This window comes from Myotis lucifugus, unplaced genomic scaffold, assembly GCF_000147115.1.
Source record: "Myotis lucifugus unplaced genomic scaffold, Myoluc2.0 scaffold_82, whole genome shotgun sequence".
Taxonomy (NCBI): Eukaryota; Metazoa; Chordata; class Mammalia; order Chiroptera; family Vespertilionidae; genus Myotis; species Myotis lucifugus.
This window is the reverse complement of record NW_005871130.1, coordinates 1,731,243-1,750,070: the sequence shown is the minus strand read 5'-3', so window position 1 is coordinate 1,750,070 and position 18,828 is coordinate 1,731,243. Positions and strand designations below refer to the sequence as shown.

The 18,828-nt window shown below is 42.2% G+C and overlaps 1 protein-coding gene and 1 pseudogene across 1 annotated transcript; one reads left to right on the top strand and one right to left on the bottom strand.

Annotated features, from left to right (window-relative positions):
* Positions 1–339: 339 nt before the first annotated feature.
* On the top strand, positions 340–5,631 carry CBLN2 (cerebellin 2 precursor). The gene is made up of 3 exons (XM_023755615.1): positions 340–696; positions 3,614–3,733; positions 3,978–5,631. Exons 1-3 carry the CDS (start codon positions 340–342, stop codon positions 4,173–4,175), a joined length of 675 nt encoding a protein of 224 aa, XP_023611383.1. The 3' UTR covers positions 4,176–5,631.
* Positions 5,632–17,922: 12,291 nt separating this feature from the next.
* LOC102437191 lies at positions 17,923–18,435 on the bottom strand (annotated as a pseudogene).
* Positions 18,436–18,828: the final 393 nt, after the last annotated feature.

Below are 18,828 nucleotides of genomic sequence, written 5' to 3'. Positions count from 1 at the left end.
TGCCCTGCCCAGGGCGCCGCGCGTTTCTCGGGACCTGTTGTGCGGGAGGGGGGTGGCTGTGCGCGGGAGCAAGAGGGTGGCCTCCAGCAAGGGGCCCAAGCGCCTCAGCCACCTGCTCCCCGTGCCCCCTCCCAAACTGCTTCACCTCCGTCTAAGGGTGTGGGTTCTTTGCCCTGACAGGTCCGCTGGCGCTTTTCTTGTGAGGACGATCCTGGCCTTAACCATCAGAGCAGGGGACCCAGGCCAGAGGAGGCTATCCCTTGCCCCGCACGTTGCTCGACCGCCCGCGCTCCTACCGCCTCTGCCGCTGTCCCAAGCGCGCCGCCCCCCCTAGCCCGGATGCCGGCGCCTGGCCAGGGCCCCCGCAGGCCGCCGCTGACCATGCCCGGGCTCCGGGGGGCGCTGCGCGAGCCGACGGGCTGCGGCTCCTGCCTCGGGGCGGCGCTGGCCCTGCTGCTGCTGCTGCTGCCCGCCGGCTGCCCGGTGCGGGCGCAGAACGACACGGAGCCCATCGTGCTGGAGGGCAAGTGCCTGGTGGTGTGCGACTCCAGCCCATCGGCGGACGGTGCTGTCACCTCCTCCCTTGGCATCTCCGTGCGCTCTGGCAGCGCCAAAGTGGCCTTCTCCGCCACTCGGAGCACCAACCACGAGCCGTCGGAGATGAGCAACCGCACCATGACCATCTACTTCGACCAGGTCAGCCGGCCGGTTGGCGCACGGTGCCTCTTGCCCTGGAGAACAGAGCGGGAGCCTGGGCGCTGGGGCTGGGGCTTCCCCCGTCCTGGACCTGCAGTTCCAGGTTCTTCCCTCCTCTGCCCTGCCCTGCCCTGCGCCTCTCCCTTCTCTCTCCTGTTTCTAGACTGCTCTCCTTGACATTCCCTCCTTATCGAGTTATAGCTTCCTTGTACCTGTCTGCTCAGGTGGCACTTTGGTGACTGAGAACCCCATCAAGCTAAGAGATCAGAAAGCTATTTCCCAAAAGGGAACTGCATGGTTTACTTTTCACCCGGGTGGGGGCTGTCATTTGTGGTAGATGGGCCTTGGTCACCCAGGTGGCCAACACAGGGACTGAGCATTTTAAACTCTCCACGCTCAAGGAGGGTCCTCCCGAGGCCCAGACGCTCAGAAAAGAGGTGCCTATTGCTTATTTTGGAAAGGACTGGGAAGAGGATATTTATCTTCAAGAAAAATAAGTGAGCAAGTGTGTGAGGGAAATAGCAGGATGGTTATATAAATACAAAACGAAATAGCTTCTTATATAACTGCAATGTGTAGTGAAAACAATATATAAGACAATCTACAAATACAATATATACACGATATGAATATGCAGTGTGGTTATGGGAATAATAATAATAAAAAAGGATCGATGACTTCTGTTGCCCTAATCCACTTAACTTTTCCCACTGGGGCCAAAGCCAAAGGGTTATGAATAGGATCCTACCTTGACAACCCCCTCTCTGGTGTGGCTGCTCAGGATTAGAGGTCACGACCTTCCTCTTGGATCCCTCCCCCCTTGGTTCTGTTGTTTTTCAGAAACAAATTGAAACATAATAGTGCTTTCCAAACTTGAACGCATCAGTCCATTCCTTAGGAACCTAAGCCTTCCACAAATGGAACCCTCTTCAGCTGTCCACACTGAGACCTCCCCTCTGCATAAACCCACTCTCACTCCTGAGTATCGATAAACCTGCACACACACCCTTGACTCATTTTAGGCCAGTGTGTTCATTTGTTTTCCTTGTTGTTAGGGAGTCTGTACATTCATGAAGTTTTGTGGGATTTGGGGGTGGTGATGGGAGGGAGTCTGCCTTTAATCTGTTTTTATTTATAGGACATAACAATATTTACTTTATGTTCAAAGAAAGGAGACAATAAGAAATAGGTAACTATTTACTGGATTAATAAGTCCTCCGTTATGAGTTACTATAATTTACCTTCCCATGTCCTACAAATAGTTTCACCACCTTTTTACGTCCATCGTTCATTTGGGTCAAGAAAACGGTGATGTGGGGCAGGGTAAGGGGCAGCAGGGTTCTCATTTTATGGATGAGGAACCTGTAGCAGGGCAGGCTGGATGGTGCGCCACTGGTTCCAGGTTAGGGAGAAACAGCCTGCTTTTCTGAGCTGGTGGGAGACCTTTCCTCTACAGCAGGGCTCCGAATCTGCCAGTTTCCTGAATTTAAAATTGAAGTGAAAGAGTTGAGATAAAGAGTTGGAAGAAGCAGCTCCAAGGGCTTGAGTGGAGAATGCTTGATTCTTCGTGAAAACATCATACTACCCACTGAGAGCATAGCCTTGGGGAGGCACAGAACAGTAGGGCACACCACCTCTAAGCATAGAGCCCGCGTGTCTATATGAACCCCACCGACTAGGGGGGCGGAGGTGGTGCCCCCAGCTCCGGTGCGGGCTGCCTTCCGAACCATCCTGCAGCTGTGGTTGAGCAGCAGTTGACATGGCTCTGGGAATTGCTTGTTATTCATCTATAATGAGTGCCTAAGAAATCACCGCAAAACGTATTCAGTTGACATTTATTTTCTGAACAGATGACAGGCTCTTTCATCCAGGCCTGTGTTGTTGTTGCTGGATGTTTGTCTTAGAAGCTGAGAACACCAGGCAAGCCATTCTAGTATCTTAATCGAGTTGTGCATTTGTGTGTGAGTAGGAGTGGGGACGGGATCCAGGCAGAGTGGCCAAATTCTGTCTTCAGCTTCTAAAAAAGATTTGGGTTGTGATGGGGGGCCCTCTGGTCTTCAGGTTCTACTTATGATGTCATGCTCCCATCCCCTCTGATCTGAGGAAACCCACTTGCAGGGCAAAGTGAGCTCGTATCCCATGGCTAGATAAGTCATTATTCTTGCACCTGATGGAATTCCCGGGATTGAGCCTAGGGTGTCCAAGCTGCTGTGTGGACTCTCCTGCTATTTATTCAAGCACATTGCATGACATCATAGCTCATCCAAGGAAGCAAACATCTCTCAGAGGAAAATGAGGGTAGCAGGCACCACAGATGTTTATGGACTGAGATCTTGCACTCAGCAGCCATTATTGAGCACCTACTGTGTGTCGCCAGGGCATGTGCCGGGGCTGCAGGAACACAGAGACCAGGACCTGACACAGTCTGTTCTGCCCTGGAGCACATACAGGAAGTTAGGTGGGAAGCTTCATCAGAGGGAACTGATCTCACTTAACTGGCTTCTTGCCCCGTAGCTCGTTCTCTACCCACTCAGTGTGGCCCGCTGATTTTTGTCAAAGCTCCATGCTGAAGTCCCATCATTCCACAAGCCTCAGAACAGACTTAACATCCGGTTGTTTACTGACCTCATTGTCTTCCTTCCTTTCTCTCTGTTCTGCCCCCAATGCACAAAATTAGCACCCACTTTTTCAACTCATAAATGAATATAGTTTGAAACATCTTTGTGCATCGCTATCCCTTGAAATACCTTGGAAATCACTTCCCACTGTGGGAAATTTTAACTCCAGCAGTGCCTCCCCCATGGGTGGGCAGCCTGAGCAGCCCATAGTGGACCTGGGTCACTGCTGTGCCAGTCTGCTCACCCTGTGTGCCAAGGAGGGGCTTGCTATGTCTCTGTGTGTTCCTCTTCTTTTTCAGGTGTTAGTAAATATTGGCAACCATTTCGATCTTGCCTCCAGTATATTTGTAGCTCCAAGAAAAGGGATTTATAGCTTCAGCTTCCACGTGGTCAAAGTGTACAACAGACAGACCATCCAGGTGGGTAGCTTCAGAAACGGGACCCTTTGAACTTTGGGTTACCATTCCCCATTACTGCAGACCCTATCAGCCCCTCTGTGAGGCAGGGGGAGGGACTGGGAGCCAGCTGAGTCCTCTGGGTCAGGTCCCTGGGGAAGTAGGGCTCCATGGAAAGGGTGGAGGAAGGGCTGGGGGAAGGAGAGGACTGGTGTGTGAGAACAGTGGACCCCGCATGGCCTGCTGAGCTCTACCCTCTGCATTGTAGGTCAGTTTAATGCAGAACGGCTATCCAGTGATCTCAGCATTTGCAGGAGACCAGGACGTGACCAGAGAAGCAGCCAGCAATGGGGTCCTGCTGCTGATGGAGCGGGAGGACAAGGTGCACCTCAAACTTGAGCGGGGCAACCTCATGGGAGGCTGGAAGTACTCCACCTTCTCCGGCTTCTTGGTGTTTCCCCTATAAACGCCGAGCCTGGGGTGGCGGGGAAGTTGTAATCTGGACCCAGGAATCCACCCTCCCTAACCCCCTGAACTTGGCAGAACAGGACAACTTGTTTCCAAGCTCCGTCTGACTGTCGCGGTAGAAGAATGATTTCCTTCCAAATCTCCAGTGTTTTCTTTGACTATTGACCATTCCTCGGGAACCTGGCCTCTAATTAGTTTTAGACGATAAGGTCTTCAGGAGAAATGACACTATGGACCTGAGCAATTTGTACCTGTGATTGTAACGTCGATCTGGGATTTTACTGTTGGGACCTCTGCGATTTCTTCTTTTGTATGGACGCTGTATTGTTGTCCGGAGTGAGGAGTGCCCAGACCTCAGGATGGATGGCAGGGGGCTGGCTGCACTCAAAGCAAGAGCCCTGCAGGTCACCGCCCACTGGCCAGTCCGTGAAATGTGTTCTCTGTGTGTCTGTTCAGCCTTAAGAAAAAGGATGGCTTGGCTTTCATTCTGTGTGTTTCGCTGGGAGAATGGGAGGACTGGGGAGGGGAAGGGGCATTGTGATCCTGTCGGAAGTGCTTTATCTGGAGATGCGAGTTTTGCACGATCGGACTGGACTTTTGTTCTGTACTGTGTGTGTGTGTGTGTGTGTGTGTGTGTGTGTGTGTGTGTCCTCGAAGAGCTTTACGTTGCTTTCTACGCTCGGCTCTCCCTCCTCACCCCTGCTTTTCTTCTTCATGCTGGGCTGACAGAGAGAAATGTATGTTGAATTCCTGGATGAGACCCAACCAAACAAAAGGTACCTGTATATCAAAGTGAAAATGACAAATGGACAATTCCTTGGATTCTTTTAAAGAGATTCTCTCAGATGCACCATGAGAATGAACAATCAGGATATTTTTTTAACGCTTCAGAGTACTTTAAGAACCTGGCGTTCCTGGGTGGCCTGGATCATGTAAGATGAGAGCAGGTGCTGTGTGACCGAGTCTCCCGAGTATATGGCTTCTCTGTGGAGTGACCTGGGTCTTTGCAGCAGCATGTTTCACTTACTGGGATTCACTCTGCGTGAGCACACCTGGGACCAGGTGCTTCAAAGGCAGCAGGACCAGCCACTCTCCAGGGATCCCCTTCTGATCTGCCCAGGAAAGAGGGGTGTGGACACTCCCCTGCCCCCTGCGTGCACTGGCAGGAAGCCAGGCTGGAGTCCCAGTGGTTAAAGCTATTGGCAGAGGCACCCTAGGAGCGGTTTCTCAAATCCTTCCTGTTTTGGCACCTTGTATAACAATATTATTAAAATCCAGCTGAGCGTTGATGAGTACAGAATTCCTATGCCAAGGAGATGTCACTAATCCCAAAGCAGTCAAAGAAGAGACCTCAAACCGGATGTTAATTTGTCCTTTGTGTAACAATGTAACCAAAATATTGATGATAAAGAAGTCACAATTTAAGATTCAGAATAAATGGGTTTGATGTCTGGCTTGCTCTTCTCCCTTCCCATTGTCCCCCAACTCCCAAATTGTGTGTAAGTATCAGCCAAGGGTCGGGGACTTGCCAAAGGTAAATCCATACCCTGCCTGTTTAAACACACACACACACACACACACACACACACACAGATGTAGTAATGGGTCAGATAGAATTTACACATAAAATACATTTTAATTAGTACATAATATCTTTCACACAGGACAATTTTTGAAGAGATACATTAAAAAGACAGCATTCAAAAGGTGTTGTGGATAGGAGTCTGCTTTTGTCACATGTAATCATTGATGTGGTCCCTGTTCCAATCGGAAACCAGTGATTAAAAGAAACTGACATTTGAAGAGAGAGTCAGTTGTTTCTAAGGCATGTGAGAGATTGGAACGGCATTGGCTTTCATTTTCCAAAAAGAGATGCAGTGGGGACTATATAAATGAAAAACTATAGTTTGAGTAAGGGTCTGAGTTTCACTGGCCTTACGTGAAGAGCATGATAGGGTGCAGAATAAATTTAATTTGAATTAAAATGCTGTTACATTTTGTGAAGATGGGGGAAATATCAGGAAACATCAACCCAAAGACACTTGGGGTGTTTTGGCTCTGTGATCACTAGAGATACTTCTGAGCAAAAGCATTGTTTATGAATGCTGATAACATAAACAGCAGGATGCTGGCTAATATATTTTCTCTGTATTTTATTGCCCTTAGTTATTTAGTCCTCTTTCTCTCATTTCCTTAACCTTCTGTTCAATTTAAAACAAACAGCAAACCTCATTAGAAGATAATACAGCACTTCAGAGAGTGAAAGATATATGAGTACTTGTTATTTTTATTGCTTACAAGTATGGAATACACGCATTTCTTTGTATTTACAACTTTATTACATAGAGGCTGTTATTTGGTTATACTGTCTAATAAATAAGTTATTAAATTGACTGATCTAAAAATAAGTATATTTCAGGAGTTTATTTTGTTAGGTAAAATGCTTCATTCTGTTTATTACACTCTTTTTTTTTTTGAGCTGATGCCAAAGACTACATTAGGAAGAAGTGGTGACACTGGTGTTTCTGCAGTTGTTATAACTCACTGTCACGTCTGCCCGGGTCCTGTGATGAAGCTCCTGTGTGTGGTCTACAAAAATATATAGGTCAGAGCAAACTTTGAAATTGATTTTCCTTCAATTAGTAAAAAGAGGCAGGTGTGATATTTGCTGCCCAATTTGAGCAGCCCCATCTCTGAGCCTCAGTTTCCCCACCTTTGGCACGAGGACCATGACCCCTGTGACCCCCCTCCCCCCAGCTTACCAGACTATTGTAAGGACCACACTGAGACCTGAGGACTGTCAGGCACCTTGATGACAGGCGGTACCAATGGTGTGGAGGGTGTTTCTGGAAAGTCTGACTTTTCAACATGCAGTTGATGAAAAATATTTAGCATATCTGACAGGAGGACATTTTTATGTGAATTTCCATTTTTTCAAAGAGTGTGGTAACACTGTGGTGTTATATTGAAGTATCATCTGATTTTTATGAATGGTAATATGAACATATGCAAATCTATACATTTTTCACATGAACTCAGTTATGTTATTTGACTATCTTTTGTGGCTCAAGCCCACCTTTCTGTTCTAGTAGGTAATGCCAATATTTTATAAAAATATACAGCTATAGCATTTTTAGCACAGGTAAATAGTGAATTATCAATTTTTTTTTGCATTATGATAGTAAGTTGGTCTAGTTGGTAAAGGTTAACCCTACTAACTATAAATGCTTTTTTTAAAAAAAATACAATTTTTTAACAAAATATATTCTAATTTGAAACACATCCCTGATGATTCAACTATGTAGGTCCTGAGAAACTGTGTTTACCATTGTAACTGCTGAGGGGTTTTTGTTTGTTTGTTTTTTGCATCCTAATATTTTTTATTTATATGCTCATGTATAATGAAATCATTTACATTTTAAAAATTGTGCTTATTATGACTGCTAAGAGCAAAAGTTATAAAAGCCTATTGAATATTGGCCTGAAAACTCATGGAACCCTGTATAGATTACATATTTACTTGTTTGGAAAAAAATGTTTAAGCTAAATCTAATCATATCAAGCATCAGAAAAGTTAAAAAGATATACAAAACAAACTGAAAACTCTGCTGTATCCTTACATTTATTTGTAATATTTGTACTATTTCCTTGATATCTTATCAAGGGAACTGATTGATATCAAGTCACATACATAGTAACTATTCCATATATATTGTTTGCCTGCAAACACCTGAACATGTGGTTTTTATCATAGAGACATAAAATAAAATACATAGATTGGCCACATTCTCCTGGACTCTAGAAATATGTGAGAGGAAAATTTGATAAATCACTGTTTATCACTGTTTATGGGTTGCTCCAATACACCACCTATATCAGAAGGAGCAGAGTGTCCCATCGATGTATGTCCCCATAATTTTTCTATCTTTTACAAGGAAATAAACATGACATAAGATAATGTAGCTGTGAGTAAATAGTGTTTATGTTTTCTACAGCATAGGACGTATATAATAACCTAATGCATAGATGCACATGAATAAAATGCTCTGTTACATTTAAGACAGTGCCAACACATGATGGAATTCACAGAGGCAGGTTACACTGAATCACTCTATAGGTTTTACTGAGTCACCTGTAAAAAACACATGTACAAAACGTAAAACTACATTAACCATAGAACTACAATGACTTTTTGCCCTTTGCCTTGTTTATGTAGCTGTTTAATTGTCATTGGGACTCACACTTTGATACTAAAATGGGATATTGCAAACATATTTTACATTTTAAGATCAAAGCCTATAAATTCTCACAAGACTCTTAAAATTGATTTTCTTGGCATTTAAGGAGCAAGCACAGCAAATACAGGAAATAAGTTAAAATACAATTTCCATTTTGGAAACTCGGTTTTATCATTTAACAGTTTTCGAGCTTAAAAATTTTTTTTAACTGATGCTCTGAAGAATGTAACTGATGGTGGCCACATTCATTAAACAAGTCTGTTTACATATTTTCCCAGCCTTTTAATACATTTTTGCAGATATATTTCACCAAAATACTATATTTCTTGCTTGTGCAGGTAGAGCATTACAATTTGCCCATATTTAGATGTTTTAAATGTTAATGTGACATAGCTATCCATGATCTATTTGTTCAGATCCAATCCTCATCCATACCTTCAAAATAAACAAATACTGCCCCCCCACAAAAAAAGTCTTGTCAAAATCATTTAAGACAGATTCAATGAACACAAACTGTTTAATAAATGGCATGTGTGTGAGTCTGTATAATAACATTATACCAAAACCCGAATTCTAAGTAAATGAGCTTTCCTTCCATTCCCAAACCCAGTAGGGTTACTTGAAATTTAAGGGCAGAAGCCACGTGATTTTTACCTCCCATGGATAACAGGAGCTCTGCTTTATTTTCCTAAGTGGATTTTGCTGTGGATTTCCATCACCAGAATCAGGGGCTGTGGCCTCATAAATCATCATCTTCATCAGCTGGCCCACATACACTCACTGTGTAGTGTAAATGAGCTCCTTGACAACTTAATTTGGAAAAGAAATCTTCATTCCCTCTTAGAATGCCTGTGGCAGGACTCCCCGGGGTTAGAATGCTGCTTTGCACTAGAACTACCTTAACAGAAGGGAAGCTATTTATGAATGAGCCAGCCTTGCAACCTGAGGGGCAGCGCCTTGGCTTGTATTATCTTATTCCTTCACATTCTCTGAGAATGTTGATATCTCCCGAATTCATTGCAGGTGGCGAGAAACATTATTGGAAAAGGTTGGCAATACATTGGCATGTGGAACTCCTGAGTATTTTGCTTAAGTCTGTTTGCTCTCACTTTATTCATTTTACAGTACTTATATCAATCTCTTCTGCTTTCGAGCTCCTGTAGGCTATAGAGAATCCTTGGCTTTGTCTTATAAATGGACATTTATTGTTATTCTGGGTGCATTGTTGTTATGGAACTGACTTAAGAATATACCTAAAATATAACTAAATTAACTGGAAAATTTTGGCAAATTCTTCTTAATACTAAAACCCCTCATTTGCAACATTTTACATGGGTCTTCACAGATTCCTACTAGCTTTAAATCAATATTAATATTTATTTTTGAATTGGTAACATTTTTTGCAATCATGTAACTTTCAGGTTATATATATATAGTTTCAGAGACCAGTCTATTGCTGACAAAAAATGTAGGACCTCAAAATATGACCCTGTCTTTTTTTCATATTACCAAGCGCGATGTCTGGATGTCATAGCACAGGTTTTGCTCTGAAATTGTAAACTGTCAGTGGAAAGAGAAAATTATATTACTTATAAATAATTTATTCCTTAGCGATTAGGATTTAGATATTTTCTTTTCATTCCATCACTGGAAACTAGCTCTCATGCACTAGGGAGGCGATGAACCCAGGTACCTTTGATTAGGTACATTGACTCATTGCTTCTAACTTCTTACTCACTTATTTGGTCTATGTTTTATATGTTTTTTATTGATTTTAGAGAGAAAGAGGAAGGAAGATGGAGGGAAAAAGATGAAAGAGAGAGAGAGAAAAAGAGAGAGAGAGTGAGAGACCTATAGGTTGCCTCCTGTATACTCCCTATTAGGGATCAAGCCTGGTACACCAGTATGTGCCCTGACCTGAATGGACTTGTGACCTCTGGGTGCCTGGGAAGGCACTCAACCAAATGAGCCACACCTGGCAGGACTATGCTTTATATTTTATTTCTTGTATTCAGTCTTAGGAATCTATTTCACCAGAAGGTAGAAATTGCATCTGGTCTTCCTTACAGACAGAGACTAAGAACTGTTGAGAATAATTAAGCCATCTGGTGCTATAAATCCAACAGAAACTTATGATCAGTGGATCTCAGCCTAATCTGCTCTTCATCCATTGCATCTGAATTACCTTGGCACAAAAGAATGACAGGGGGCTAGGTTTTTAAAGAAAAGTGCCACATCTCCCAATCCTTAGCAGGCAAACAACATGCACACATCAGACTGTGATAATTAGGGAAGACTTATTCTCCCCTAAGGCCCATTGCTTTTGATATTTAATTTTCCCTTTTTTAATGTCTCAAAATGTGCTGCACCAAACAGTGAATGGCAGGCAATTTTTACATAGTATTCCTGAGTATGTTGATAGAAGAAATTATTTATTAAAATAAGCTTTCCTTTTTATCTTAATGGAAAATGGAAATGAATCTCAATTTATGTTGTGATATTTTCTTGCAGAATTGCAAACATTTGTTTCAGGAAAAAAAACAACTCCCCAATAGATGGTGCTGCTGCTGTGATTTAAGCCACTAAATAATTAGTATGCAAAAAAGCTCTGGAGAGAGGCCTCTGGGAATTCCCTCACTTCAAGTTATAGAAATTAAAAAAATGGGGCTTTATTTTTTTTGCAAAATGCAAATTGACATAATTGTCAAATTTGAAAACTTTGGAAAGATTTCTTGATGTGTTGAAGTCAAGATATTAGTTCTCTCCTCCATTGTTTGTATCTCAAATAGCTTTCAAACACAATCACAAACAAAACTGAGTGTCAACGAAAGATGGGTTGAATGTCCTTCCAAGTGTCATCTCCCATAATGCTCAAAAGGCCTATTACTAGAAGCCATAATATGAAAATTTCATTATAATGAAAAATGGAGTCCTTTCTTCCTAATTATGGAGAAAAAAATTGCAGATTCCGAATCCTATTGGCAGAATGCTATTAATGAAAAACCTTAGTATATCAAGCTTTACATGTCCCAGGCAGTGTTGAGTGCTTTAAAATTGTCTTTCCATTTAATCATTACAATCACACTGCAAAGTTGACACTATCATTATGACCATTTAACAGATGGTGAGAATATGATTTAAAACAATTAAATGACATGGTCCAGGTCTCATAGTATATGGATCCCAGAGATAGGATTCCAATCGTGGACTTTCTAACTTCAAAGCCTATTCTCCAAACTATGGCTTTAAGGTGCATCTCAGAATGAGTGCTGAAGTGTGAAAATCCTTTTTCTTTAGTAAGAAATTTATATATATTATGATTAGTCATAAGTGTTTGCATCATAGTTGCCATTTAATGTATTGTTTAAAAAATGTACAATTTAGCTTCACACTCTTCAAACATAAAAAACTGCTTTACTGTAATCATAAGTGAAATGTGCCAACTGCTGTTATAAATTTATTAACCCTTTTATACCAGAAACACCAATATTCAGGCTGTTCCTATGTGTAGTTATCATTCCCATGCAGAAAATGATAATGGAAACATTTTTTTCTTTATTTCTCTTGCCAAATCTCTTTGCAAAGATGAATTCAAAATACTCAAACATATAAATACGAATAGTGCATTTTTTCCAACAATAATGTATCTCCTATATAATAGAGGCAATATGCAAATTGACCATCACTCCAACACACAAGCTGGCCGCCCCCATGTGGACACAAGATGGCCGGCAGGGGAGGGCAGTTTTCGCGATAAGGTCTGCAGGGGAGGACAGTTGGGAGTGACCAGGCCTGCAGGAGAGGGCAGTTGGGAGGGGCAAGACCTGCAGGAGAGGGCAGATGGGGGGGACCAGGCCTGCAGGGGAAGGCAGTTAGGGGCAATCGGGCCAGCAGGGGAGCAGTTAGGCATCGATCAGGCTGGCAGGGGAGTGGTTAGGGGGTGATCAGGCTGGTAGGCAGAAGTTGTTAGGGGCAATCAGGCAGGCAGGCAAGCGAGCTGTTGGGAGCCAGCAGTCCTGGATTGTGAGAGGGGTCCCAGATTAGAGAGGGTGCAGGTTGGGCTGAGAGACATGCCACCCCCCACATGCACGGATTTTGTGCACCGGGCCTCTAGTATTTTATAAAGGACACAGGCCACTGTATCTTTAGAATTCTAGAGTAAAACCTAAGAAGTCAAGTACAAGAAAGGAATAAGCAAAATAAGTGATGCTTGAATTGAGAAAATTGCCTTAATGTTGTTTATAAAGCTTTAAGCTTAACCTCTGGCTAGAGAACTCTCTTAGAACCTGGAGTCAGGGAGATCTTTTGCCTTGAAAGCATAATTAGCAAAATTAAAACAAATTAAAATTAAAGAGAAATTTTAGAGATGGTATATGGCCTTTGGTTGGATTTAAGGTTTTGAATATATTCTAATCAGAGGAAAACATTTTTTGAAATTAGATAATAAAAAAGGCAAACTAAAGATGTTTCCAAATATGTTTTTTTAGTCTGATAATAATTTTCTAATTTTTTGTTTCCTCTATTTTTTCAAAGCATATTAGCTTAAAGACTGTGGACACAGCAAAGTAATTACGTTTGAAATTACTGCTTCTACATTTTTTACCAAGAATTTTTACCTAGTACATATTTTCATATTTTAAGCAGAAGATAAGGGGTTTACTTTTGTTGTTGTTGTTGTTTTCTGAATGTACATTTTATAAAAAAAAAGTGTCACTCCAATTAAAAAAGATAAGGCAAAGGTACCTTTAACAACTTTTACTTATTTACAATATGAGACTTGGTCTTCTTGGGTAAATAAATGATTTTTTTAAGAAAGTTGGGTGAAAATTTTTGTAATAGTATTTGTCTGGATTCTTTACTTGGCTCTATCACAAGCCTTAAAAATATCCTTCATTATTTGCTACAGCAGAAAATAGAGTAGATTAGCCAAAAATGTAACAATTACATATAGGGATGTTGAACTTTTCAGTGAAATAAGATATTTAAGCAAAATCTGAAATGTACATAAAATAAATTTAGATTTTAAAAATTTGTTTTTTTTAATCAAAGATATTGATCATTTTCTAATAATTATTTAGGATGGTTTGTTTAAAATGAAATATTATGAAGTTAAACTTAATGGCTTGTAAGGTACTGGTAATCAATATTACTTCATAATGGTATTACTTTAAGAACATGTGGCTTATTGACAGTATCTTGGCATCATAGAAGTTTATCTTGCCAACCCTGGTGGTCACTTCTCAATTAGAAAACGAATAGGAGATCCTATCACTCAATAGTACATGACCCATCTTGTCCGGCTTTCAGCACACAAGGTGATGGGCCAAGCTGTTACATCCCTGTCCTCGAGGGGGCTCTGGTATTTTCCTGCTTGCATATGTTGAGAAAGGGCATCATAGCATCATGAACTAGCTTTTACTCCAAGAATATACATTTTGAAAATAAAATAATTTTTGTTTATTAGACATAAATGTATGGAAAAATATATCACAGCATATTGATGGTAATCATATGGAGATTTAAATGTACTCATGAGAAGGATAGATAGAAAGATGATAGATAGCTAAATAGATACTTTAAATATATAATGGTTTGAAAGTCACACTATCTCAACAAACCTTTGGGCAGGCTCTCTCAGCCCTTTTCCGTAGTAGGCCTTGACCTTGGGCATTGTCTTCAAGCTTCCCTAACCCAGTTGTAGCAAGAATCTGCTAAGTGAGTTTAAAAAAACATGACACTCCAGTCCTCTGGATTATATACAGTGCCCTGAAGCATGGACAGTTTTGAGTCCTAAGATTCTGAATATACTTTCAAGGCGGGTTAGTGTCCCAGGCACTGTTGGAACAAGAACCCTTATAGATGGAAGGTTTCTTGGCTCTTTTTGAGAATTTCTTAATTCTTGGGTGGGCCTCTGCTGAGGTCTCTAATGTAGAGACTGGATGAGAGAACTCACAAGGCACAGAGACTGGGTTAGAGTGCCAGGCTTCTTCGTTGGCAGAGCATCACTCATTGAGAACATGGGAGTTTCTTGCCTGAACTCCCCTCCTCAGTCCCTACTGACTGCATGCTCCACTGCTACGGCACTAATTCTGTCTGCTTCCAGATCTTGGCCATTATAAATAACACTACCATGAACATAGGGGTGCATCTATTGTTTCAAATTAGTGTTTTGGCTTTCTTTGGATAAATACCCAGAAGTGCGATTGCTGAATCATGAAGTACTACGGTTGTGGGCAGCAGGAACAGCATCAGGTGTTACACCTGTGGGGTCAGACTGACCTGGGCTCAGCAACCTCAGTACTTGAGTTCTGGCTAGGAAAGAATTCAGAGCCAAGATTCAAACTATAAGAAAACATTTATTTAGAAAATTACAGAGATAGAAGAAGTAATTCATAGAAGAAATGGGCTTAGGAAACAACCTACAGAAGTAAAGGAAGGGCCCTTGAGCTTAGAAGTGAGGAAGGTCAAAGTGACCTGTCTGGGGGACAGGAGCGTGTGGGTGGGAAGGGAAAGGCTTCAGTGTGTTCTCAGAAGGAAAAGTGAGCTGGATCCTCAGTTCTTGGGGTTTTAAGGGTGGAGAGTTTAGGGGAGGTTCCAGATGAAGATCTCAATAGACTATTCAGCAGCTTCCCAGGTGTGTCCTTTCAGGGTCTGGGTCTCCACTGATTGATTGATTGGCACCTCCAGGGCAGAGGTCATTATTCAATGCAGCTGGTTCTGAGGTCTGCTCTGGCATGTTGTGTTGTTGCTTGTCTGGTTTTGCTGCTTTTCTGGGCCTGGAGGTGAAAGACAACTGAGATACAGATGTTATCTCAAGGGAGGAAAGGGCAGGGGTTCCAAACCACATGATCAGTGATGTGCTAGAGGAGGAAAGGCCACCCTGAGGTCTCATCCTGCAATTGTCCTTGGCTAGGCCCCCAGGACTTTCTGCCCTGGTAACCTTCTGTACCTGGCCCATCTTCCTCCCTCTACTCATGTCTGTCTAACTGCTTACCACATAACTATTAACATAACTTCAATAAGAATATATTCTCCTTATAACAGGAAATAATTAGAAAAAATGGCTCTATAACCAAAGCTTTGACTGGACTGTCATATTTGAGAGAAATGTTCATACAATCAGTTATGACCAGACAGTTTTAAGGGATTAAGGTTGTCTTTATGGAGCCAATTCTTACAAAGACTTATTGTAAAAACTAGTCTGGTACCTGGTATCTGGTTTATAAGGTTCCCAGCCTTACAGGTTAGGAAGGTCACTTCTTGACAGGCCCTGGAAACTTAGACTATCTTGGGGGCCTCAAGGACAGAAGAATTCACCCAAATCTATAGGTGCTGCAGCTGAGTATGGTGGTGAGTTCTCAGCTTGGCTTTTTAGCCTCAATAAGCTTTCAAAAGTCTAATCTGAGATTCCTTAAGGAAAGTTTCAGCAAAGCAAACTTAAAAAGGCCTGTATTGTCAATTGTCAATTATCATTCTTGTTGAACTTGTATAAATAATCAAGCCAAATCTTATCTTGTAAACTTTGGTTATCTTTAATCACAGAGAGAGGTGACTATAGAGTGCAGAGGAAGGTCATGGTGACCAATTGTGATAGATTATGGAATTGGATGAGTTGCAAAATAATGACAACCATGACAGGATTAGAGAAATCACAAATGTGCGTGATTGATACCACAGTCAACCTGATTCTTGTTGAAAACTTTGCCACTTCAGATATAGTTAAGCTCTGATTGGTAAAAGAAGCACCTCTAAAGGGTGGTAAATTCTACTGCAGTGTAACCTGGGGAATTGGGGCTGGAGGCTTTATGTTTTCCTCCACGAAACATTCTAAATGAACAAGTTTTATCTGCCACGGCTGGTTCATTTTACATTAATATATATGGTTAGTTGGTTTCATTATTTTGCATCTAACAAAACAGCATTTTAAATCTCAAACATAAACCCAAATCTGCTACAATGACAATTTAATATTCCTTGCCAAATCTCATTTGAGGTTTGATTTGCTGATTCACGGTGTTCATTGTGATCCCCAACCTTGGAACTAGGGAACTATAAACTACCATGAAGGATGCCTCCAGAAAACTCCTAATAACAAATTTAGGAGACGTATGGAGATGTTAGTTTGTTTACAGCATTAAAATGCTTTTAAAAGCTTAATTGTACTAGTCATACCTAGAGTTTTCCTCTCTGTTATCAGATTCTAAAACTGCTCAGAAACTGCCTAGAAGGCATTACAATAAAAACAAAGCATCATCTCTCTATTAGAATTCTGTCACTCAGAGGCTAATTAATATCACTAATGAAAATAAATAACATTTATTGAAAGCTTACCATGTACCAGGTGCCATTCTAAGTGTTTAACTTCTTGTGATGAGCCTGTTCTGTACTTTCTCTACTCTGTTACAGAGAAAGTGGAAGCACGGAGGCTAGGTAACTTGTACACCCCCGCTACTGGCTGTCTCAGCCATGGTCTGAGTCCAGGCTGAGTGCCTTGGGACCCAGAAAGTTATAGATTATGGCATCATACGTTTGGGAAGCTGCCTCAGAAAAGTTCAATAAGGGCGGAATGCTCCTTTTTCAAATCGATTGTTGTGGTCAGATGCTGATCTTGCAAAAGTTTCTTTTTTACCCCATAAATCAATTATTTATTACATTTGTAAGTTAATTGTATCTGAGGTTAAAATTAATTCATGAATTTAATAATATTTTCTGTCCAAGTATAAAATGACAAACTGATTCCCAACACTGAAGTGCTTATCTCGATAACCTTAATATATTTGCATCCAGACTCAAATCATTTATTTATTTGTGTATTAGGGTCAGGTACTGGGGATATGATGATGACAAACATTTACAGGTCATGAAGCATGTGGTTTGGGGGTTTTTGATGAGTAGCTATGGAACTACCCGTCTGTCCTGTCCAGTAAATGTTAGGACTTTGAGAAGCAAGGGGTGCCCAGAGCAGAAAACACATTGGAGAGACTCGCTCCCTATGTGTAGGGGAGCCATCCCAGGGGGTGAAGTTTAAGCTTCTGCAAAACTCCACAGGGATGGTAAGATGTGGTCAACATGCTCTCAGTGAGGAGGAGGGCTGGAGAAGATGAAGGAAGTTAGAGAAAATGTCCCATGAGACATGAGGAAGAATTAGGAATTTAGCTTAAGAATAAGTTCTTTACAGTCTTAAGAATTAAAGTGCTGTGGTACAAGTTAAATTACTCCAATGAGGCTCTAATCAACCAATATACCTGGCAAGAGTTGGTGTTCATTCCTTTTAATTCCTGAATAGTATTCTGTTTTCTCAACAATTACAAATGTAACCACTATAATCATTTACATAGAGGTTCTGTTTGATTATAGGTTTTCATTATATTTGAGTAAGTATTAAGGAATGAGGTTGCTGGGGCCTTTGTTAAGGGTGTATGATATATGTTATTATATATCATCTTACTGAGATGAAATGCTCAGGAAAATTAGGTATATTATATTGTTTCACTAAGTGCCAGAGTATTTTTTTTTTACACAGAAATAATTTAATGCCTTTTCACAAGATTGTAACTCAAGCTTTGCAAAAGCTTCATATTCCATGGAGGCATATAAGATGCCAACCCATAGAACAGGTGCTTCTTTCTTCTTTACTATCCACTTATGCAGTAGTTTTCATGGATTTCTGGCCGGATGTCACAGACAAAGGCCAAGAGGTTGTCCAGGACTTCATCCCTGTTCTGCCGGAAGTAGGTCTGGAGGATGCGCATCTTCTCCTGTGTTTCCTTCTCCATTTCAGTGCTACAACTGCCGTGGGTTCCCAGAGCCGCAGCTTCCTTGGCCTTGAATTCCTTTTCCCTCTGCAGGCGGTACTGTTCAATTTCAGCCTGAGCCTCTTTTTTGGCCTGCTTCAGCCTCCGGTTCTTTCGCTTGCGGGCCTCGGACACCTTCTCGGCAGCCCACTTCTCGGCCTGCAGCAGCTGCTGGATGCCCTGCGACTGACTGGCCATGGTGGCGACCCCCAAGAGGAGAGAGGCCTAAATCCGCTCCGTCGCCCCGCAGGTCAGCTGACCCAACCGCAGAGTATATTTTTTATTATTGATTAGAGGCCCAGTGCATGAATTCATGCACTGGTGGGGTCCAGCCAGCTGGGCCCCAATCGAGGCAGATTGGGGCTGGGTCTGTTGGGAGGAGGAGACAGCGAGAGGTTGGCTGGCCAGCGCTCCCCCCCACCCCTGATCAGGGCCAGATCATGGCCAAGCTGGCTGAGGGGAAGGGCTGAGGGCGATTGACCAGTGGGCCCCGCCCCAATTGGGGTGGGGGGGCCAATTGGGGGTCAGCAGCTGTGGGAGGGGCTGTGGGAGTTGGTCGGCCAGCCCCAACTCCGATTGGTGTGGGAGGGGGCTGATAGGGGGTGGAGCTGACTTGGGG